The 20,198-nt window shown below is 42.0% G+C and overlaps 1 protein-coding gene across 1 annotated transcript in view; it reads right to left on the reverse strand.

Moving 5' to 3' along the window:
- The window catches only part of neurl1aa (neuralized E3 ubiquitin protein ligase 1Aa), a 35,396-nt gene that overhangs the window by 13,074 nt on the left and 2,124 nt on the right, over positions 1-20,198 (reverse strand). The window contains exons 2-3 of the mRNA XM_089006232.1: positions 12,233-12,483; positions 9,770-10,091 (exon numbers count right to left, since the gene is read on the reverse strand). Of these exons, the coding sequence (XP_088862358.1) occupies positions 9,770-10,091; positions 12,233-12,483 (573 nt within the window). The remainder of the gene's footprint in view (positions 1-9,769; positions 10,092-12,232; positions 12,484-20,198) is intronic.

The raw sequence follows: 20,198 nt of genomic DNA on the forward strand, positions 1-20,198 counted from the left end.
CACATTGGCACTCCTGCTGCAGCGATAAAGTGACTTATTCAAGAACATGACATGATTGCTCAAAATAACAACTCTGCTTGTGCTCTCTTCGGTGTACTGCACAGTGGTGGTTAAAATTAGCCTGGTATACAGAGTAAGCAAAGTAGCCAAGACTTCTTGACCCTGTGCAGAAAGTAGGTAGAATCAGTGATCCTTTTTTGAAAGCAACCGAGGCAAGAAAAAAGGGCAAGCAAGAGGCCTGCCTATCTCCTAAGAGCCTCTCAGTACTGGTTGAGTCTGGATGCCTTTATCAGATCCGGACGTAAGAGTCTGGCTCCAGATATAGCTCTTGGCTTCAATGACCAGGATTGCGGGTCAGGCCACTGGCCTTAAAACAGCTGTCAGGAGAGCACACACAAATAATGTCACAGCTGAATGGGACATTGTTCTTTTAAAGAACAAAGTCAAATACTTTTTGATGCTTTAAAAATAGCTTTTTTTAAAAACTGATTGGAGGTACACCAAGGTGTAAAAAAAAGCCCAAGATAAATTAATAGAATAAAATAAACTGCACTATTCTCAAGGTTTTACATTACATTTGTAAAAAAAAAATATCAAACTAGTATATCAATCACACTTTTCATCCATAAAAAATGGAAATCAAAGGGTTGGAAACTGTTGATTCTTGTCCAAATATATTGAGAAATAAAGTACTGTATTTTCCGGTGTATAAGACGCACCCAAAAGCCTCTATTTTCTACCAAAAAAATTACCCTGCATCTTATACGCAGGTGCACCTAATATGTGAAATATTGAGCTACAACAGGGCTCGCAATGACTGTCAGCAGTCGCCGACTCCATTTCCTCCTGTAGAAGAAGTAGTGTGTTGTCCCAGCCTCTACTGTAGTGCCTTATAATGTGGTTTGCCTTATATTTGGAAAACATTTATGTATTTATATATTATATTTGGAAAACTTTTTTTCATTCATTAAAGGTGTGCCTTACAATCCAGTGCGCCTTATACACATTATCTGGAAAAAAAGTTTGTAAATACACCATTGATTGAAGGTGTGCCTTATACTCCGATGCACCTTATACACCGGAAAATACGGTAATTTTACTGGTTTATTAATTTTAATACTTTTTTTTTAAACCAAAGTCGTTCAATAAAAAGTGTATCCCCGCCTCCTACAGACACACACGATTTTTCTGGAACTTTATTGTGTATCTTTTTTAAACCAAAGTCATTCCATGCAAAGTAATAAAATAATAATATGGACACAGGATTGCTTTTTTTTTTTTTTGTTAAAGCGATGCAAACAAAACAAACACGATTTCTCACTTGCGCACTTCGCACAGTGCTCATGCGCCAGTGTTGTTCATTAAATCACTAGTGCAAATGGTAGATGACATTACCCTTTGAGCTGTGTACCCACAGCAAGATTAAAACGCAGCAAGTGCAACATGTCAAGGCATTCCACATGGTGGATAGCATGAAAACCAAAATAAAAGCAGTCTGAACATAGCGCTGTTTATGGTTACACTCACAAGAGGTGAACTGTCAATAACCTTGCATTGGTAATAATAGCTTTTAGATCTGTCCAGTGTTCATAGACTCAATAGACCTCATGAAAATCAGTTGAGAAATGTCCAATTTATGATTACTTTTCAGTGTAAACGGAAGGGTTGTCAGTGTTGATAGAAGGGTTGCCCTACCTATGTTGCTGAACAAGGCTGCTACAACATGCTAGCATATGTGGGCAGTACAAGTGTATTTGGACAGCACAATTCAATAAGGTGACACAAAGCACTTTACATGCATTGATAATAAAAACATCAGCTCTCTGCAGATAGGTCAACATTGAAAGTGAGAATATGCTGTTTTATGTGGATAAATAAAAGGTGAATTGCAATGTTAAAAAAATGTTCCACTGCTAAAGCAAACCCACTTGTAGTATTTAATTTCACAACCTGATGGTAGATGCACAGAGACGAGGTAAGAAATTATATATGAGCTGTATCAATCATGAAACTACAATATCTACATTCACATGAATTCACACGCCTCGTTCACAGTGGTACTCTCAGGCTGTAACCATCCAGTCCCAAAGCCAACATTTCTACACTTGAACAATGCAGACGTCACGCAGTAATTGGCTGGAAAGGATATGTTAATGTCTCCACTGATTGATACTCCTGAGCCCCTGAAAAAAACTATACTGTTTATAACGCCTGTAAATCTGGAATAATGGTGTAAGAACGGTGTAAAAATGTATTAAAACATCACAAATCACTTGAGTGTGTGTGTGTGTGTGTGTGTGTGTGTGTGTGTGTGTGTGTGTGTGTGTGTGTGTGCGTGTGTGTGTGTGCTTGGGGGTGCGTTTGTGAGTTTTGTTCTTTTGTGGATTCACCAGATGCTGCCCGTCAATGTTGCACCTGCGTTTTTGGGGTAGAATCCTTTTTAATCATCTAATCTCACAGTTCCTCTGAGTATTCATGCCGCATTTGTGCAACTTGTCAGTATATGACGGTGTGTGGTCAGTTTAGCATGATCCAAGAGAGGATGGATTCAGAGTACAAAGGGTACAAGTAAACCCTTTTATTGAAATAAGAATTAAAACTCATTTGGCCTGTGATTCCCTCCCGCCGGCAGCAGAGCCTTTTTGATTGGAAGAATAAACCACCTGGCAGGCTAATCTACTGTAAGCACAGCACAGAAGACACAGAGCCAGGTTTGATGGAAGAGAAATGCAGCATGTCTATTTTGGCCCAAACAGACTTTTGGCTCACACAGTAAATGTTTTTGATATGGGAATGGTAAGCTAATGCTGTACATGGAGAGGTGGGGAGAGGGATGTTGGCTTAGTAGATCTGTTCGCCAGGAGTGTGAGTGTAGGTGGGAGAGAGGATTTACTGTGTCACACATGCACGCGTACATGCGCAACAAGGTTATTTTTATCTAGAGTCTCGGGAGGGTAATGTCTGTAGTTAGCAAATGTGGAGACAGTCGTGAAAAAAATGAAATGGGAGCTATCACGCACGATGCTAACCTGCATCACTTGGTATTTAAAATTTAAGTCTTGTTTTATTTTTGCACGATGAACAAAAAAACAGGATCAAAATTAAAAGTACTTTTTTAAACTCACTTAATTGTAGCATGTAACAAGGCATTTAAGTTGGTTGTGGTCTCAGTCTATGCACTATCAGTTTGCAAAAGGACAACTGACAACCGACACCATTTTTTTTGTTTCCTAACTGACATCAGAAAAACGTGTTATAGCATCTAAAATACCCAAAACACGCAGATTTCAGATGGTCCCGCCCCCTTGTTTGTGACGTCACGCCATGACGTCTAGCCTTGCTGGAGAATCAAAACAATGGCTTCAGGTTCGGAGAACATGCTTTCTTGTTACTGATCCAGTTATGAATATGGTTCAAATAGTTCTGAAGAGGAAAGCATACGTTTGTAATCGATTAAAGAAGTCCTTCCGGATCATTTTGGAGCGTCTAGACTCCAATGTAGCGTCCCGTAAAATGCACAAGATGGCGCACAAGCTCCCTTGGAAATGGGCTGATTTGTCTGCTGGGAATTTGTGTCAACTAGTATCAAATAGTAGTCCTGGTGCAACACACAACGATTCACCATCGCGCTATTTATGTGTTTTCCTTCTAATTTCGCCATCAACACGGACGGATCAACACGAAGTTTTCAGACCAGTTCCCGTTCGGACGCTGAGTACTCCGTTGCCTTCCGGATCCAGGCCGCTGGCAGCGGATACAACGACCGAGCACTGAGGGGGGTGTTTCGTCGCGGACTGAGCGCCGCACTCAAGGATGAGTTGGCCACCCGCGACGCCGGCACCACCTTCGATGACCTGGTGGACGCTGTCATCAGTCCGGACCTCCGTCTGAGGGAGCGGCGGTGGGAACAAGGCAGCTAGCGGTCCAACGAGCCCGGCACACGGACAAGGACGACCTGCCGCGAGCACGTGCGGCACCTGGAGGGATCCCCCGAACCCATGCAGATGGGGGGGGACGACCGCACCATCCCCGGGGCTCGTCGCACCCCAGGCCAAGACCTCCGGTCCCTGTAAGTCCCAGTCGAAACGGCTACCGCGGCGACCCCAGGAGGCCAAGCCCACGGCCCCCATTACGCGACTAGAGCTGGACAGCGACGTCATTGGCCCATCCAGCTCCCAGACTGTGCGGGTGCTAGTGGACTCGGGGGCCGATGGGTGTTTTATCGATCCCCAGCTGTCTGACTCTCTGGGCTGTCAACTGATCGATCTCCTTCCCCCTAAGGAGATCCTCGATCTTGACGGCCGTCTTTTAGCTAGAGTCACGCACATCACGCACATCCCCAACCCGGACCGGAATGGCCCGCACAAAGGTGCCGAAGCTTCCCAGCGTAGCCAAGATGGCTCCAGAAGCCCACCCAGGCAGTGGTGGACGCCCAGAGGCACTGAGCCCAAACAACGCTACAGATACGGAGAGATGGGACACACCTCATGGCAGTGTGGAAAACCAACGGAAGAGTCCATGCCGTCCGTTGACTCTGCCACTGCCCACCCTGCTCATTATGCTTCCCTACTGAGGGTGTGTGACAGCACACTAACAAGACCCCCCACCTGTCCAGTGACAGTGAATCAACATGTTGGAGCCCTGCTGGACTCCGGAAGCCTGGTCACCTTGGTGCGCCAAACGCTGGTGGATCCAACCAATTTGTCTCTGGAGAAATGGGCTACAGACTATTTCAACAGCTACAGACCGGTGGCGCTGACGTCTCACCTGATGAAGACGCTGGAGACTCTCGTCCTCGCCCACCTGCGACCGCTGGCAAGCTCATCGCTGGACCTTCTACAGTTTGCCTACAAGTCCAGCATCGGTGTGGAGGACAAACAGGCCACAGTATGTGACGGTAAAGAACTGTGAGTCGGACAGAGTTCTCTGCAGCACCGGAGCGCCGCAGGGGACAGTACTGGCTCCATTCCTCTTCACCCTCTACACCTCGGACTTCAACTACAACACCCGAACCTGCCACCTTCAGAAGTTCTCTGACGACTCAGCTATTGTCGGCCTCATTTCAGAGGGAGACGATCGGGAGTACAGGGGACTGACAAAGGACTTTGTGGACTGGTACCAGCAGAATAACGTCCAGATCAACACTGGGAAAACCAAGGAGCTGGTGGTGGACTTCTGCAGGAAACAATCCTCACCTGCACCGTTAAACACCCAGGGTTCGGACATTGAGAATGTGACCTCCTACAAGTACCTGGGTGTTACTCTCAACAATAAACTGGACTGGACTACAAACACAGATGCCCTAATGAAAAAGGGACAGAGTCACCTCTTCGTACTTAGGAAACTGAGGTCTTTTGGAGTTCAGGGGTCACTCCTAAAGACTTTCTATGACTCTGTGGTGGCCTCTGCCATCCACTATGGCATTGTCTGCTGGTCAGGCAGCATCACCACCAGGGACAGCAAAAGACTGGAACACCTTGTCAAGAGGGCCAGTTCTGTCCTGGGCTGCTCGCTGGACTCTCTGGAGGAGGTTGGCAACAGACGGACGCTAGCTAAACTAAAAGCTATGATGGACAGCCCCTCCCACCCCTTCCTGCCCACCCTGACAGCACTGGGTAGCTCCTTTAGCCAGATATTATTACACCCGCGCTGCAAGAAGCAGAGGTACCGCCGCTCGTTCCTACCGACTGCTGTCAGGCTTTGCAATTCTCAGTGATCACATGTGAGAGAAAAAAACTGCACACTGTATATATGGGTTGATGCAATATTTCAATGTGCCTTTCTTGATACTTGCACTATGTACAGTTTTTATGAAACGGTTTTGCACATTTACATTTGCACAGTATACAGTTGACAGTTTTATTTTGTTATGCTCAGAATATCAGAATGTTTTCTATCCTTTCACCCCCACTCCATCTCCTTTCAATTGCTGCTGTGGACTGCAAATTTCCCCATTGTGGGACGAATAAAGGTTTTCCGATTCTGATTCTGAAAACCCTTCCGGTTTCCTGTGTACACAGAGACACCAGAGAGTACCCCACCACTGAACTCACCATGACCACAACCAGGGGGGATCATCCACGCGGTAGCTGGTGTGGTTGACTCTCTCCCTGTTCCCCTTCTGATTGGACGTGACTGCCCGGCCTTTCACCCACTGTGGAGAGAAACACAGGAAAGACTGGCCCGACTATCTCGGAAGGGGAGAGGTAAGACACGTGTAGTGAATGCTCAGGCCTACCCCCCCAAATTAACTCTCCCCAGCCTGTGCTCTTCTAGGGACAGCAAATGCACCACCAGAGAGAGAGTCTGGCGCAAAGACAACCGAGGAGACTCCAGCCCCAGAAAATCTCCCGCCTTTCAGTGGTGCCAAGAATCCAGGAACCCAGAGGCTACCTCCCGTAACAGGCCAGTATGGTACAGCCCAGTTACAGGATCCTACCCTTGCCAACGGCATGAAAAATGTGCAGGTATTAGAGGGGGTAGTAGTAGGGGAAAGGACAAGTCCCACCTACACCCATTTTGCTGTCGACCGGGAGTTAGTATACCAGGTAACGAAGCAAAATGAGGTACATGAACAACTTCTCGTGCCACAGAAACACCGAGCTACAGTACTGGACTTGGCACACACACCTGCTAGGGGGACACCTAGGGGTAGAAAAGACAAAAGAGAGAATCTTGCAACGGTTCTTCTGGCCAGGGGTGCACAATGATGTGGAGAACTATTGTCGTTCTTGTCCTGAGTGCCAACAGGTGGCGCCAAAGCCCACATACAGAAACCCGCTCATTCCCTTACCCATCATTGAGACCCCTTTTCAGAGGCTTGGGCTGGATATAGTTGGACCTCTACCAAAAAGTGCTAGTGGACACCAGTATATTTTAGTTATGGTGGATTATGCCACTCGGTTTCCAGAGGCTGTTCCCCTCAGAAAGGCTACAACTAGGCAGATTGCAAAGGAACTGTTTGCTCTCGCCAGCAGGGTGGGAATCCCAAAGGAGATACTGACAGACCAAGGCAGCCCTTTTATGTCCAGGGTCATGAAGGATCTATGTGCCCTGCTCAAGCAACTGAGAACTTCCATCTACCACCCACAGACGGATGGGTTGGTAGAACGGTTCAACAAGACACTCAAGGCCATGATGAGGAAAGTGATCGAAGAAGATGTCAGAAACTGGGATCAACTGCTGCCGTACTTGTTTTCTGTGAGGGCAGGACCACAGTCTTCTACTGGTTTTTCACCCTTTGAGCTGTTGTACTCTTACAGAGCCCGGGGACTGCTGGATATCGCCAACGAGGTTTGGGAAGAGTGCCGACAACGTACCCTCATCGAGCATGTGGGAGACATGAAGGAAAGGATGAAAGCCATTTACCCGATAGTGCAAGAGCACATGGAAGCGGCCCAACGACAGCAGCAAGCCTCCTACAATAGACCTGCCCAGCCTCGAGAGTTCAATCCAGGGGACCGAGTGCTGGTCTTGGTACCAACCGTGGAGTGCAAGTTCCTGGCATCCTGGCAGGGGCCCTTTGAGGTCATCGAACGCATGGGGGAGGTAAACTACAAGGTGAGGCAACCTGGTAAGAGGAAACCTGAGCAGATTGATGAGGTGGATCATAAATTTACAGTGTTTACATTTTAAGGCATATTTATTATTCCAGAGAACTCCACTTTTAGTGGTTCACGGTTATTTTATATTCTTCTATTGTTCTACTGTTAAATAAAAACAGTTTCAATTAATTTCTTTTCATCATAATTGTTGTATTCAATTCCTGTGTTTTGAAAAATTTGAAGTACACTAGTTGAATGAGTTTTCAGGACAGGTGCTTTAAAACTGGCAAATTAAAAACAGTTTGAAGTTGTGATAATGACCTTTTTTTTTCGAGAAGGTGGTGAGCAGTGTCCACCCTAACTACCGCCTCCATCATCTAATGGTTGCTGGTCTGCAAATACTACTTATTCCATCCACTCAAAGATGCACAAAATCGGGGTGTCACTCTTGAAGCAAAAGCCCACATGCCAATGATGCCATTCCTGCACCGGCCTTAAATGAAAAAAAGGAACCTACTGTCGAAACCCAAATTGTGAAATGCTATTTCCTTTAATGGTAGCTTTGTTCGCTCCATACTGTATACTCAGAAGGAATGGCCCTAGCTTGCAAGCTGTTCGAGATAAGGTAGCTCTAAAGTCAACTTTGTGACAAGTGTCAGTAGTTCGCCATCAAATTGTCTGATGAGCATGTGATAGTCCATCTTTGTGAATTTTTCTAATCACTTCAGCAAATAAATTGATGACATTTCATTTGCACTGGTTAAGTAAGACAAGCTTCAACGGTGACATTTAAAATGTCACAGTGATGTAGATGCTCAACCTGGACAACCATTCGTAATGTCAGAATATGAGTTTATTGTTACATATATATTGAAGTGAAATTTGTTCCAGTAGCAGACCAAACTATCGGGTCCAGGAGTTATGAAAGAAAATAACTTGAATTTGAAGATGTGTGACACTGGACTACAGATGCTGTCACACAAAGAAAACTACTCTCCAAAAAAACTTACACTCTCCCCCTTATTTTTTCTGTCAATCATCCTATTTTCTAAATTATTTGAACATTTTACTCAGTTTAAAGTGGACCTTCCAATCACACACACCATTTTGACGCACACATTTTTGGCAAATGTTGCTTTGTCTTTCAGCTTTTTGTAAAATATGGGCTTGTGAAACATTTTCGGACACATGCGTGTGATTCAGGGCTGTATAAATAGAATTGGATGATTTATACTCTGACTGAAACTCGGTTTTCACCAAACCTACATTTTGCTTAATATGTAACCAATGTTGCGCAATCACTGGCTACTTCTGCTTTTCAAAACTGTGTGATTGGACGGATGGGTAACAAACAACAGTACAAAACTGGTACAATCATTGAAGAAAGGAGTTGCAATAAGTTGCAACCTGACTGGTTCTGTGAAGTCTGGGAGAAATTACTCAAGTTTGCTTTTTTCTTTAGGCTATATGAATGTTATTTTACAACTTCTACTTCTATAATGTCGTTACTGCTGAGCAATAAAAATGATATATTTGTCTAAGGAGCATTACCACCATCAGTTTAGCCATTTTACACTAATTCCAGCATCATACATGAGAGGCACATCCCTCCGATGCTATGCAATAATATTATATTATGATTCTTTGTGTTATATTACATTTTTCTTTTGCTCCATATTATTATTGAGAAGACTGAAAAAATAGCATACATTGTATCCAGAGGTGTTGAATCCAGGTACAGAAAATAAACGCTGCCACATTTTGCCTGCAGCCTGCACCCGTTAAACAAGCGCACAAGAAGCACCAAAGTGTACAGTGTTGGGGTAATTCGTCTACTGACAAACCTCAGTGATGTTTGTCAGTAGACGAATTACCTTACGAATTACAAACATCGGTGATGTTTGTAAGTAGACGAATTACCTTACGAATTACAAACATCGGTGATGTTTGTAAGTAGAGCTACCATTGTATTCTGTTGTTATTTATTGATGAGAAGGTTTCTTCAGCCGTCGTCATCTGTACAATTTTAATGTTATTTATGTTCAACACCATTCCAACTTCTTTGGAATTAGATTTCTAAATGAACGTTTCAAATGTTTTTTTGGACATGTCTAAAAAGGATGATGAAAACATAGTGCAAACCTTTTGAATGTTTATAAACAAGTAAAAATGCTGCCCCTTAGGATAGATTTCAGTTAGTTGCTAACCCAGATCAATCAGCTTACCTAGCAGCTGCACTCCACGTGTTAGACCATAAACATCAATGAGAGCCCAGAGAGGTTCGTTGGTTCGGACGCCGCTGAAAAACAGCAAGGGGCTGGATTCGTTTATGCGGTAGAAAACACGGCCTTTCTTATCGACCCAAAAGGCGATAACATTGCCCTCATTAGCAAATTCTTCAGGTAGAGCCTTCGCCCAGAAGCCGCTTTGGGACACCAAGTCTGGACAGGCGTATTTTGGCAAGTTGTCTGGGTTGATTCTGCAGGGATCTTTGGAGGTGAACCCCAGACGTAGAGCTCCACTCCAACAACACTGCTTTTTAGTAATCTGACATGGACGGAAAAAAACAAAACATTTTTTTTAAGTCAGTGATTTGTGAGTGGACTAAAAAGTTAATAAGAATACATTTCATTTATAAGCGCCTTTCAAAACTCTCAAGGACACTTTACAGTCACGTAGTTACCCAGAGATTCATTCAGTACAAAGATTATATAAGACAAATTGAACTTTAGCAACTTGAGATGACTTTCCCAATGAAGAAAATAAATCGGAGACAGCATTACAGTACTATAAGGTGATGATGGAATTAAGTAACCAAAACACACACACACACACACTCGACTTATTTATTTAGTTGTGTATTTATTTTTTTAATTACTCATTCATGTTTATTTATGTATTTATTTATTCTGATGCAAGTGCAATATGAATAAGTGGTTTGTGGATTATTTTATTCGCAGGCCGGCTATAGCCAACAAACCATCTGGGTAGCCAAATAACTTCCATTATTACAACTGAGCAAAGACCATGAGTGTAATGGTATCATCAAATAAATTGTTCAAATTAGAGGTTGCAATCTAACAAAATGGTTACAACACCAAGGCACTGTAATTGACCACTAAAGTTGCACTAATTGCACAATTTCTCCGCGGTCATTTTGATAATGGCCTGATCACTTTAGCTTACATTTAATTCAGTTGAAGTGATCAGGATAAAACGAACGTTCATTCAAAGGCATGACCATCCAGCTCTCAGGGAAGTTTAAATTGTTAATTAATCTAACAACAAGGTGAGACAAAACACTCATCACATCGTACAAGAGTAAACACGTCAAATGTAAAGACACCGTTTAGAGTTTATATCATGTTATTCCTCTTTAAAAAAACTAACTTTGGCACAAGTTTCCAATGATTGTAATTTATTTTTATTTTTTATCTATTCTAACGTCAACATTAGAACTGAATCAGCAGTATTGTCATACAAACCCAACTCCTATCAGGTCGGGATATTGTTTTAAACACATAAAAACAGTACAATGATTTACACATCATGTTCAACCTATATTTAAATAAATACAGTACAAAGACATGATATGTCATGTTCAAACTGACAAATGTTATTACTTAGAATTTTGTGGCTGCAACTCGTTCCAAAAAAGTTGGGAAACGTGGTTAAAAACGTTATTCATAAATACAGTTCAGCACTAGACCATGGCATCTGTGATGGTATGCGGCTGTGTTAGTATCAAACGCATCAGTAGACATCTGTGTCCTTTCTGAAGGAACCATTCATGCTGAAAAATACATATAGGTTTTGGAGAAACGTGTTTTATCCAAGCAACGTCTTTTTTCATGGATGCCTTATTTCAGCCAAACACTCTCAAACCACATTCTGCACATGTGCACAGTGGAGCTTCATAGTCGAAGAGTGGGGTACAATACAAGCCTGCCTGCAGTCCCTTCCTGTCTCCTATTGAAAATACGCGAAGCATAAATTACGACAACATTGATCCTGAAATGTTCAAAAGATGAAGCTCCACATTGGGGAAGAATGGGAATGCTTCAAAGCTTCAAAAACGAGTGGAACTGAGGAAGTTCACAAATGTTAATTCAATGGTGTTAAAATAAAAAGTGATGTAGCATGGCCATGATTGTTTCCCAGCTTTTTTGGAACGTTTTGCAGCCAATAATTTTGATGTTTGTGATTATTTGATTAAAACAGTAAGGTGAATCAATGTATTTTATTATATTATTTTGCAAATTTCCCCATTGTGGGACGAATAAAGGTTTTCTGATTATGATTCTGATCTTGTCCTGGGGTGGCCCCGTAGTTGAGTGGTTAGCTCGCCGACTTAACAGTGGAGGGGTCGTGAGTTCAGTGCATGTTCTCCCCGGGCACTTGTGGCTTTTCTCCGGGTCCTCTGGTTTCCTCCCACATCCAAAAAACATGCATGGCAGGCTAATCGAATACTCCAAATTGGCAATTTGATAGGCTCCAACAAACCCCGGAATGAATGGAAAAATGGATGGATGGATGGATATATCTTGTCCCTGAGGTGAATTCAATTACATAGAGGTTGAACATGATTTGAAAATTACGATCTTTCGTTTTTCCTTGTTTCACTTCATTAGAGTTGTTAATTGTAATTTTTTTCAAACATATTTATCATCCTGCCGAATACGGATTACCTTGAGTCGGACATGCTCGTAGAGGGCAATGGACCTGTTGCTAAAAGTAATGGCATTACAGAAACTCCCCTGCCTCTTGACTATCTTCTGGGCAAGGTCCATGACAATTTGGGAACCCTTTGCATTGGGGTGAAAGAGAAGTGGGCTGGCGAGAAGGGGACCACCAACACTACCACACTGGACAGGCAGACATCTCTTATGTTTGTGGTGACAGCGGTGGGATGTGGATGGGAAAGGCCCACCGAGGGAGTCTGAAAGAAAAGACAAATCATTCAAATAATACATGTTATCACAACAAAACATTAAAATTATATGACCGCAAAATGGCTCCTTATCGGTGAAGTGAACTGGGTCGCTGATTTTTTAAATGTCTCACTGAAATCTAATCGGGGTGTAGTGTAGTGTCCTGTATGTAGTGTAGCTTCATCTAGTACACAGGTGTAAAAGGGAAGGCCCACCACATGATTGTAAACATTCTAATGGCTTCCCCAAATTCATAACGCCCCTCGAGAGGAAACCGTAACTACAATGTGGCCCGCCCTTGACACCCTTGATCTCGTGGAATCATTGTAGATTGTGTCCTATCGTGCGTTGCGTCCAAAAAATGAAAAGAAAAAAGTCTATACTACATTGACCATTTAATGAAGCCTCATAATCCAATGCGCCTTCGAGTGTGGAAAATACGGTATTAAAAATAAGTGTACGGTGTTCAGTTTTGACAGTCATAGTGACTATTTTAAGACAAGGCTTTGTTTGAAAGTCTCTCTGGCATGTGGTGCTTAAGATCCACCCCACTCACTGCTTCGGCAATCTTTATGCGATCCATAAAGAAAGAATGGGGCCTCCGTGCATTGGAGAAATTAGTGCAGTGTTCTGTTTTTCTATGCCTTGGTTTACGACGGAAATTGAGCGCACCTGAATGCGCCAATCAACTACCCTCCACTTCGTTATACGTCACTTCCTCGTGTCGAGTCTCATCGTGACCAACGTATGAGTACTGTTGAATATGTTTTTACTAAAAAGATGTGTTTGTCTGAGATCTCCGCAATTCGGACGTTATCCTTGTATTCCATTGTGAACAGGCGTGTTTGTATTGTTCAATCTTCTTCTTCTTCTTCTTCTTTTTCCTTTCGGCTTTCCCCCTCAGGGGTCGCCACAGCGAATCAATGGCCTCCATCTATCGCGGTTTTGTGCATCCTCTTCTCTCACACCAGCTACCTTCATGTCCTCTTTGACCACATGCATAAACCTCAGAAAACCTCAACATCTTCAGCTCTGCTACCTCCAGCTCTGCTTCCTGTCTTTTCTTCAGTGGCACTGTCTCCAGTCCAAACATCATGGCTGGTCTCACCATTGTTTTATACACTTTTCCTTTCATCCTAGCTGAAACCCTTCTATCACACATCAACCCTGACATTTTTCTCCAGCCGCTCCAGCCTGCCTGGACACGCTTCTTCACCTCTTTTCCTCACTCTCCATTGCTCTGGACAGTTGACACCAAGTACTTAAAATCATCCACCTTCTTTATCTCTTATCCCTGTAGCATCACTCCTGCACTTGGATCCCTCTCATTCACACACATGTATTCCGTCTTGCTGTGACTGATCATCATTCCTCTCCTTTCCAGGGCATATCTCCACATCTCTAGTTTCTCCGCCACCTGTTCCCCATTTTCGCTACAGATCACAATGTCATCTGCAAACATCATGGTCCAAGGAGATTCTCTTCTAGCATCGTCTGTCAGCCTGTCCATCACCATAGCAAACAAGAAGGGGCTCAGAGCTGACCCCTGGTGGAGTCCCACCTCCACCTTGAATTCCTCAGTCATACCGACAGCACACTTCACAACTGTCTTACAGTCATGATACATGTCTTGCTCCGCTCTGACATACTTTTCCGTCACTCCAGACTTCCTCATGCAATGCCACAGCTCTTCTCTGGGCACCATGTCATACGCTTTCTCCAGATCTACAAAGACACAATGCAATTCCTTCTGACCTTCTCTGTACTTCTCTATCAGCATTCTTAAAGCAAACACTGCATCTGTCGTACTCTTTTTTGGCATGAAGCCATACTGCTGCTCACAAATGTTCACTTCTGCTCTTAGTCTAGCTTCAACTACTCTTTCCCAGAGTTTCATTGGATGGCTCATCAACTTTATTCCTCTGTAATTAGTACAACTCTGCACATCTCCTTTCTTCTTAAAAATGGGCACGAGAACACTTCGTCTCCATTCTTCAGGCATCCGTTCACCATCTAAGATCTTGTTGAATAACCCAGTCAGGAACACCACCGCCACCAGAAGAGATATTTTTATGTTCCAATGTTGATGTTTGTGGAAAATAAAACATATTACAAATAAAACATATTACAGTTTGTTTTTATGGTATTTTACATGACTGTATTATTATACATGTACAGTTCATACTGTAAAATAGTTAAAATAGTTCTCCTAGACTTAGAATGGATTTAAAAAAATACATTGATTATAATGGAAGTGCTGTGACGGTTTTCAAACAAATGGGTTTGACTATGCATGAATACTAGTGGATACTGCCTTGAGTGTCACATTGCGCATTTATCAAAATAAAATCCTGAAAATAAAAAAAGTGCAATTTGTTATGGGGAAAAAGGACAAGATGAAGAAAAAGATCAATAATATTTATAGCTTCTTACGTTACTAATTGTTCTGGAACGGATTATAAAAATTGGGACATAGGTGTTGGCATATCTCAAAGCATTTGGAAATTAAAAGGGTCAACATTTTGAACTAAATTAGTGTTGGTGCTTTAAAGCCAAACATCATCATTGAGCTTCGTTAGATCCTACATAGTTTTCTGTTGATTGATAAACCACGTGTCAATTAATGGGTCTATCGTGATCGTTCGTCCCTGGCTCATGGCTTCTACGGGTGCTGATGGTAGAGGATGGATAAATCAGCAGGAAGCCAGGTGTTGGACAGAAAGTTAGTATAATCTTGAAGACAGCGGAGACGTTGTGGGAGCTCGGCTGAGGAGGAAGCACGAAGAGAGAGAAAGAGAGAGAGACGGACTGGGAGAGCATTTACAGTAAAGTCTCGTTATATCGATATCGGATATATCGATAGTCCCGGTTATATCGATACTATTTCTATGCACGCACGGAGAAAATTACATGCAAACAGGGTCGGATATATCGATAGTCCCGGTTATATCGATATTTTTTCCGACTCCCTTGAATATCGATATAACGAGACTTTACTGTATATGACGGACAGGGTGCGACGCAATACAATGTGACATCATGTAAAGGAAGGCAGCATGACATATCAGGAAGTCCAAACCAAAGCGAAATGATGCTAAAAGATGTTTAAGGATGTTCGTATAGTGAATTACCCCAACACAATGACTGATATAAGGGAGACAGCCCAACTGGATGTGTCAGATTGTACGACACCTTTTCGTCTTCGTTGATTCACATTCTACTGGCATTTGTAGTTATTTCGGAAGGACCGTTGCACTATTTCATCCCGCATGGGTATCTACTGAAAGCATTGATGTGGCCTTTTGTCTTGGCACAACCACAGGAGAGCAATTGAATTTGGGGCACATGGTGCAGGGCAAATTGAGCTGAATGCATTACCGAGTTCTAAAGGGGCACAGCTGCTATGTGTTAATTCATGTTCCTTAGCAACCCCTTGTATCTGTGCCGTTGTCTTGCGCCGCTTTAAACAGCAAATCCAGTCAAAACATGTTTTCTGTTTGACAGGACACAAACGTATTTCATCCTCTTCAAATGAAAAAGAACATCTTTGTTTAACATTGTTATTTTACAGTGAGCCAAAATGTATTTGCACGTCACATTTTAGCCAAACTTAAATAATACATTGAAACCGGCACTTTTGAATATACAGTACAGTAGACAAAAACCGCAGCATCATGCAGCTCAATATTTCATCAATCTATCAATCTAACACCATCCGCTGACAGACAACAAAGCCGGTAACAACATTTTCCTGTTTCTTCCCTATCAGGACTCCCCGGATCTTTAATTCCTTTCCTAATTTGCTTTGCCAGCCCAAGACTGCACTCAACTCGAGTGCTCGTATCTATCAGTGATGGGTTCTGAGATTTGGACCAGGAACAATGGGTATTTATCTTATCCACCAGTTAATAACACCATACCATAAAAATATGTGCCCCTGCCCACCCAAAAAAATTACACATCTTTACTACATATAAGTGTTTTCTTTAACCCACTATGTAAAATCTAATATATAATATACAAATATAAATCTCAATATATAAAATATAAATCAATAATATGTGAATATAAAATGATAAAAACTACACTAAAAGGTAAGTATAACATTTATAAATGAACTGTACAGTAAACAGTTTTGTATACATTACAGGTACAGTTATACAGTAATAAAAATTGATATTACGAAATATAAAATGATAAAAATGACACTAAAAGTTATAAACTTTATAAATGAACTGTAAACAGTTTGGTATATAATAGTATTCAATAGAAAACGTAGCTTAAAAACAACAGATTGACATTGTATACTTTCCTGTCGTATAAACATCACGTCGGCCAAATTTTAATGTATATCTTCTGAATTTCGCAATGAAACACAATGCTTCTTTTGCAAACGAGAAGAGCGTGCTGGTAGAAGATGCCATATGACTGTTGGTTGTGTGTATTGAATGAGTGCCCATAATGTAGTGGCCGAAGGTAAATTAAGTGTGTACTCCCATAAGTGCGCTCTGACATATCTTTGTGCAATATGTCTAACAACAAAAGAGAAAACTAGTGTCTGTTCTATTTTGGACTGTGCATCGGTGCATATCTGTCCTGTGAAGTATCCTCCCTTACACACTGATAAAGTTGACATGCTGCCCAACAAAAAGCCGAAAGACAGAAGTCATATTTGTACGACAGTGATCTCCACTGTGCCATCTGACCCTTCAGACATATGTTTCTGTCACACCCTAGCAACTGTTGCATGCGGCTTTAAAGGACAACCGACGTCTCCGGACAAGTGGTGTCACAATTTGTAAAATGGCTTCAAATGACTTCTACTGAGCGTATTTTACAAAGATTCCACCGCATATAGCTATATTTTACGTTTTAAGAATGGCACTGAATATTACGGAAGTCTTGTTTTTCAGTTGGTGACGAGTTCGTACGTGACGTCACTGAAGGAACGCCCCTGACCGAAAAAAAAGGACACATTGTAGCAGTCCTTCCATCACGTCAATGCATTTTGCTGTGCTTGTTTGGTCTGAAAACGTCATGTTTCACCAAAAAGAGCCAGAAGAGGGAGACCAAGCTCCATATAACGAATTTATCAGCCTGTGGAAATGTGCTGATTAATTCCTCACAGGGAGCTTGGTCGCCATTTTCTGCCTCTTTTCTGGGATGCTACATTGCAGTCCAGATGCCTCAAAATGACACGGAAGGACTTCTTTAATCAATTGCAAACATGTATGCTTTCCTCTTCAGAAGTATTTGAATCATATTCATAACTGGATGTGTAACAAGAAAGCATTTTCTCCGAATCAGAAGCCATTGTTTTGATTCTCCAGCAATGCAAGACGTCTTGGTGTGACGTCACGAACTGGGGGCGGGACTTTTTGAAAATGCCCAATTCGCAGCTCAATTTTTTGCAGATTTTGGACACTTGAAGTCATTTTTCTTGGTGTTTTGCATTTGAATAAAAATATCATACTGCGTGTTTTGGGTATTTTAGATACTATAAAACGTTTTTCTGATGTCAGTTAAGAAACAAAAAAGTGATGTCGGTTATCCTTTAAGTTTTGTACTTCTTGCTCTTGCTCATATACACTAGCAACATACTGGATGACGCAAATGTATTTAAACGCTAACAGTAACACTGGGCACAACACATGACTATGTGTTTTACGAAGGTTATTGATCGAGATGTCAGCGCTTTGTTGCAGCTTCAGGTGTTGTTAAAGCGCAATATAAATCAATATGTATTGTATTGTATATGTCCTATATGTCCCTGATTGTGCTATATTAAGCTGACATGCAATTGGTAGTTGTCTATAAAACTAAAACCACAACATTAATTATTTTAATTAATACACGTTTTTTGGTTCCACGTAAAATACAATGTTGCATTTTGTTCAGATTCAAAGCTCTTTATCAAAAGGATTCATTTACATTCATGTTTTTATATAAAAACAACCAGCCTATTCCACTAATGAAGAAAGTGTACAACAAGAGAACAAGCTTGTTCTCACATTGTGATTTTTTTAACACACTTTAATTGTGGGCGGCCAGGTGGACAAGTGGTTAGGACAGGGGTGGGCAAACTTTTTGAGTCGCGGGCCACAATGGGTTCTAAAATTTGACAGAGGGGCAAGAACAGGAGCATTTGGAGGGAGTGTTTGAGCCACATATACTAAAGCATTTAATGTAGTGTGTGCAAACCTCATAGCTCAGTAAGAACACTACAACCCAATTTATTAACCGTCTTTCAAATGTGAAAAATAGCCCTTATCTTGATAGGTTAATACATTTGTCTCAAGGAATATGCAAGATATGGCATTTACATACTATTTTGCAGTTACTGGGAGGAGGAAATGGAAATAGATTAAAATAACACACGCACTGTGATTTATCAAGATTGCGTCTGTTTTTAATAAGTTTTAATTGAAGGTGCAAAGTTAAAGAAACCAACATTTATTGAAAAATCACTTTCAACATTCAAAACATATTATTAGTAATAATGTGTTTGTGAATGTTGAAAATTGTGTAATAATATTACACAATGAAAAATACTCAAGCTCAATAATATCTACTTGTGTTAAACTCCGCAAAATCATGGGTGGATTGTCCTGACCGCGCGCTCTACAAACTCGCCACGGACGTCCTTGCCTTCACACGCAAACAGTACACGTGTGTCGTTGCCAAGCACACAGACATGGGCTATCTGCAGTTGAAATTTGCAACCTCGGCACGGCAGCCAATCAGAAGCCTGCTTCGTGCTTCGGACGTTCCCGAGCGCTATAAGGTCGTGCATTTGCATATCATTTCAGACCAGAAGACAGATTCAAAAGAAGCTAACAAAATTCGTGACACTACAAAACAGGGATATTTACCGTAAATTAAGCAAGGTAGCATTTGTGGTAGGTAGATCCTTCATGAAAAAAAACAACTTTATACTTTGCAACAATGTTTTTTTTGCAATTAGTCGTCTTATTGTGCCGTGTTGTCCGCGAACTTTTTGTCATGAGTTTCAACACTGTTTGTACTCTAATTTGGAAACGTTCGGCGGGCCGGATTAAAAAGCCTAACAGGCTGTATGTGGCCCACGGGCCGTAGTTTGCCCATGACTGGGTTAGGATCTTGACTTCACTGGTCATGGCTTCAATCCCCGCTCCGGCCTCCTTGTGTGGACTTTCCATCTTCTCCCCGGATCTACGTGGGTTCCAAAAATATGCATGGAAAGCTGATTGAACAAGCTCTATGTGAGAGTGTGAGCATGTATGGTTTTTCGTTTCTGTGTGCACTGCGATTGGCTGGCCACCGGTTCAAGGTGTCCCCCGCCTACTGCCCGAACACAGCTGGGATAGATTCCAGCACCCCCTCAATCCTAATGAGTATAAAGCAAGCAGTTTGGAAGATGAATGAATGAATGAATTCAATGGTTTCATTTTTTTAACACGCACGCACATACACATACAAACACACACATAAAAACTAGTTTTAAAATGTAAAGGAACATTGAAATGTTTGCTTAGTCATAGATAACTGAATACATTTAAATAGAAAATTCTCAGTTTTGTCACATATGTGCTGCAGCTGATTACAAGTGCCATGAAAGCAATTGAGAAGAAACGATCTCACTCATTTTGAACAAAGGACTGATGTTAAATTCTACTCTTAAACAAACGGAAATATTGTTGACCCCATAATCAAGTAACTCAGAACCAACATGTTTTGATGATAC

This window comes from Hippocampus bargibanti, linkage group LG10, assembly GCF_051943395.1.
Source record: "Hippocampus bargibanti isolate YZ-2025 linkage group LG10, ASM5194339v1, whole genome shotgun sequence".
In the NCBI taxonomy this organism is placed as follows: domain Eukaryota; kingdom Metazoa; phylum Chordata; class Actinopteri; order Syngnathiformes; family Syngnathidae; genus Hippocampus; species Hippocampus bargibanti.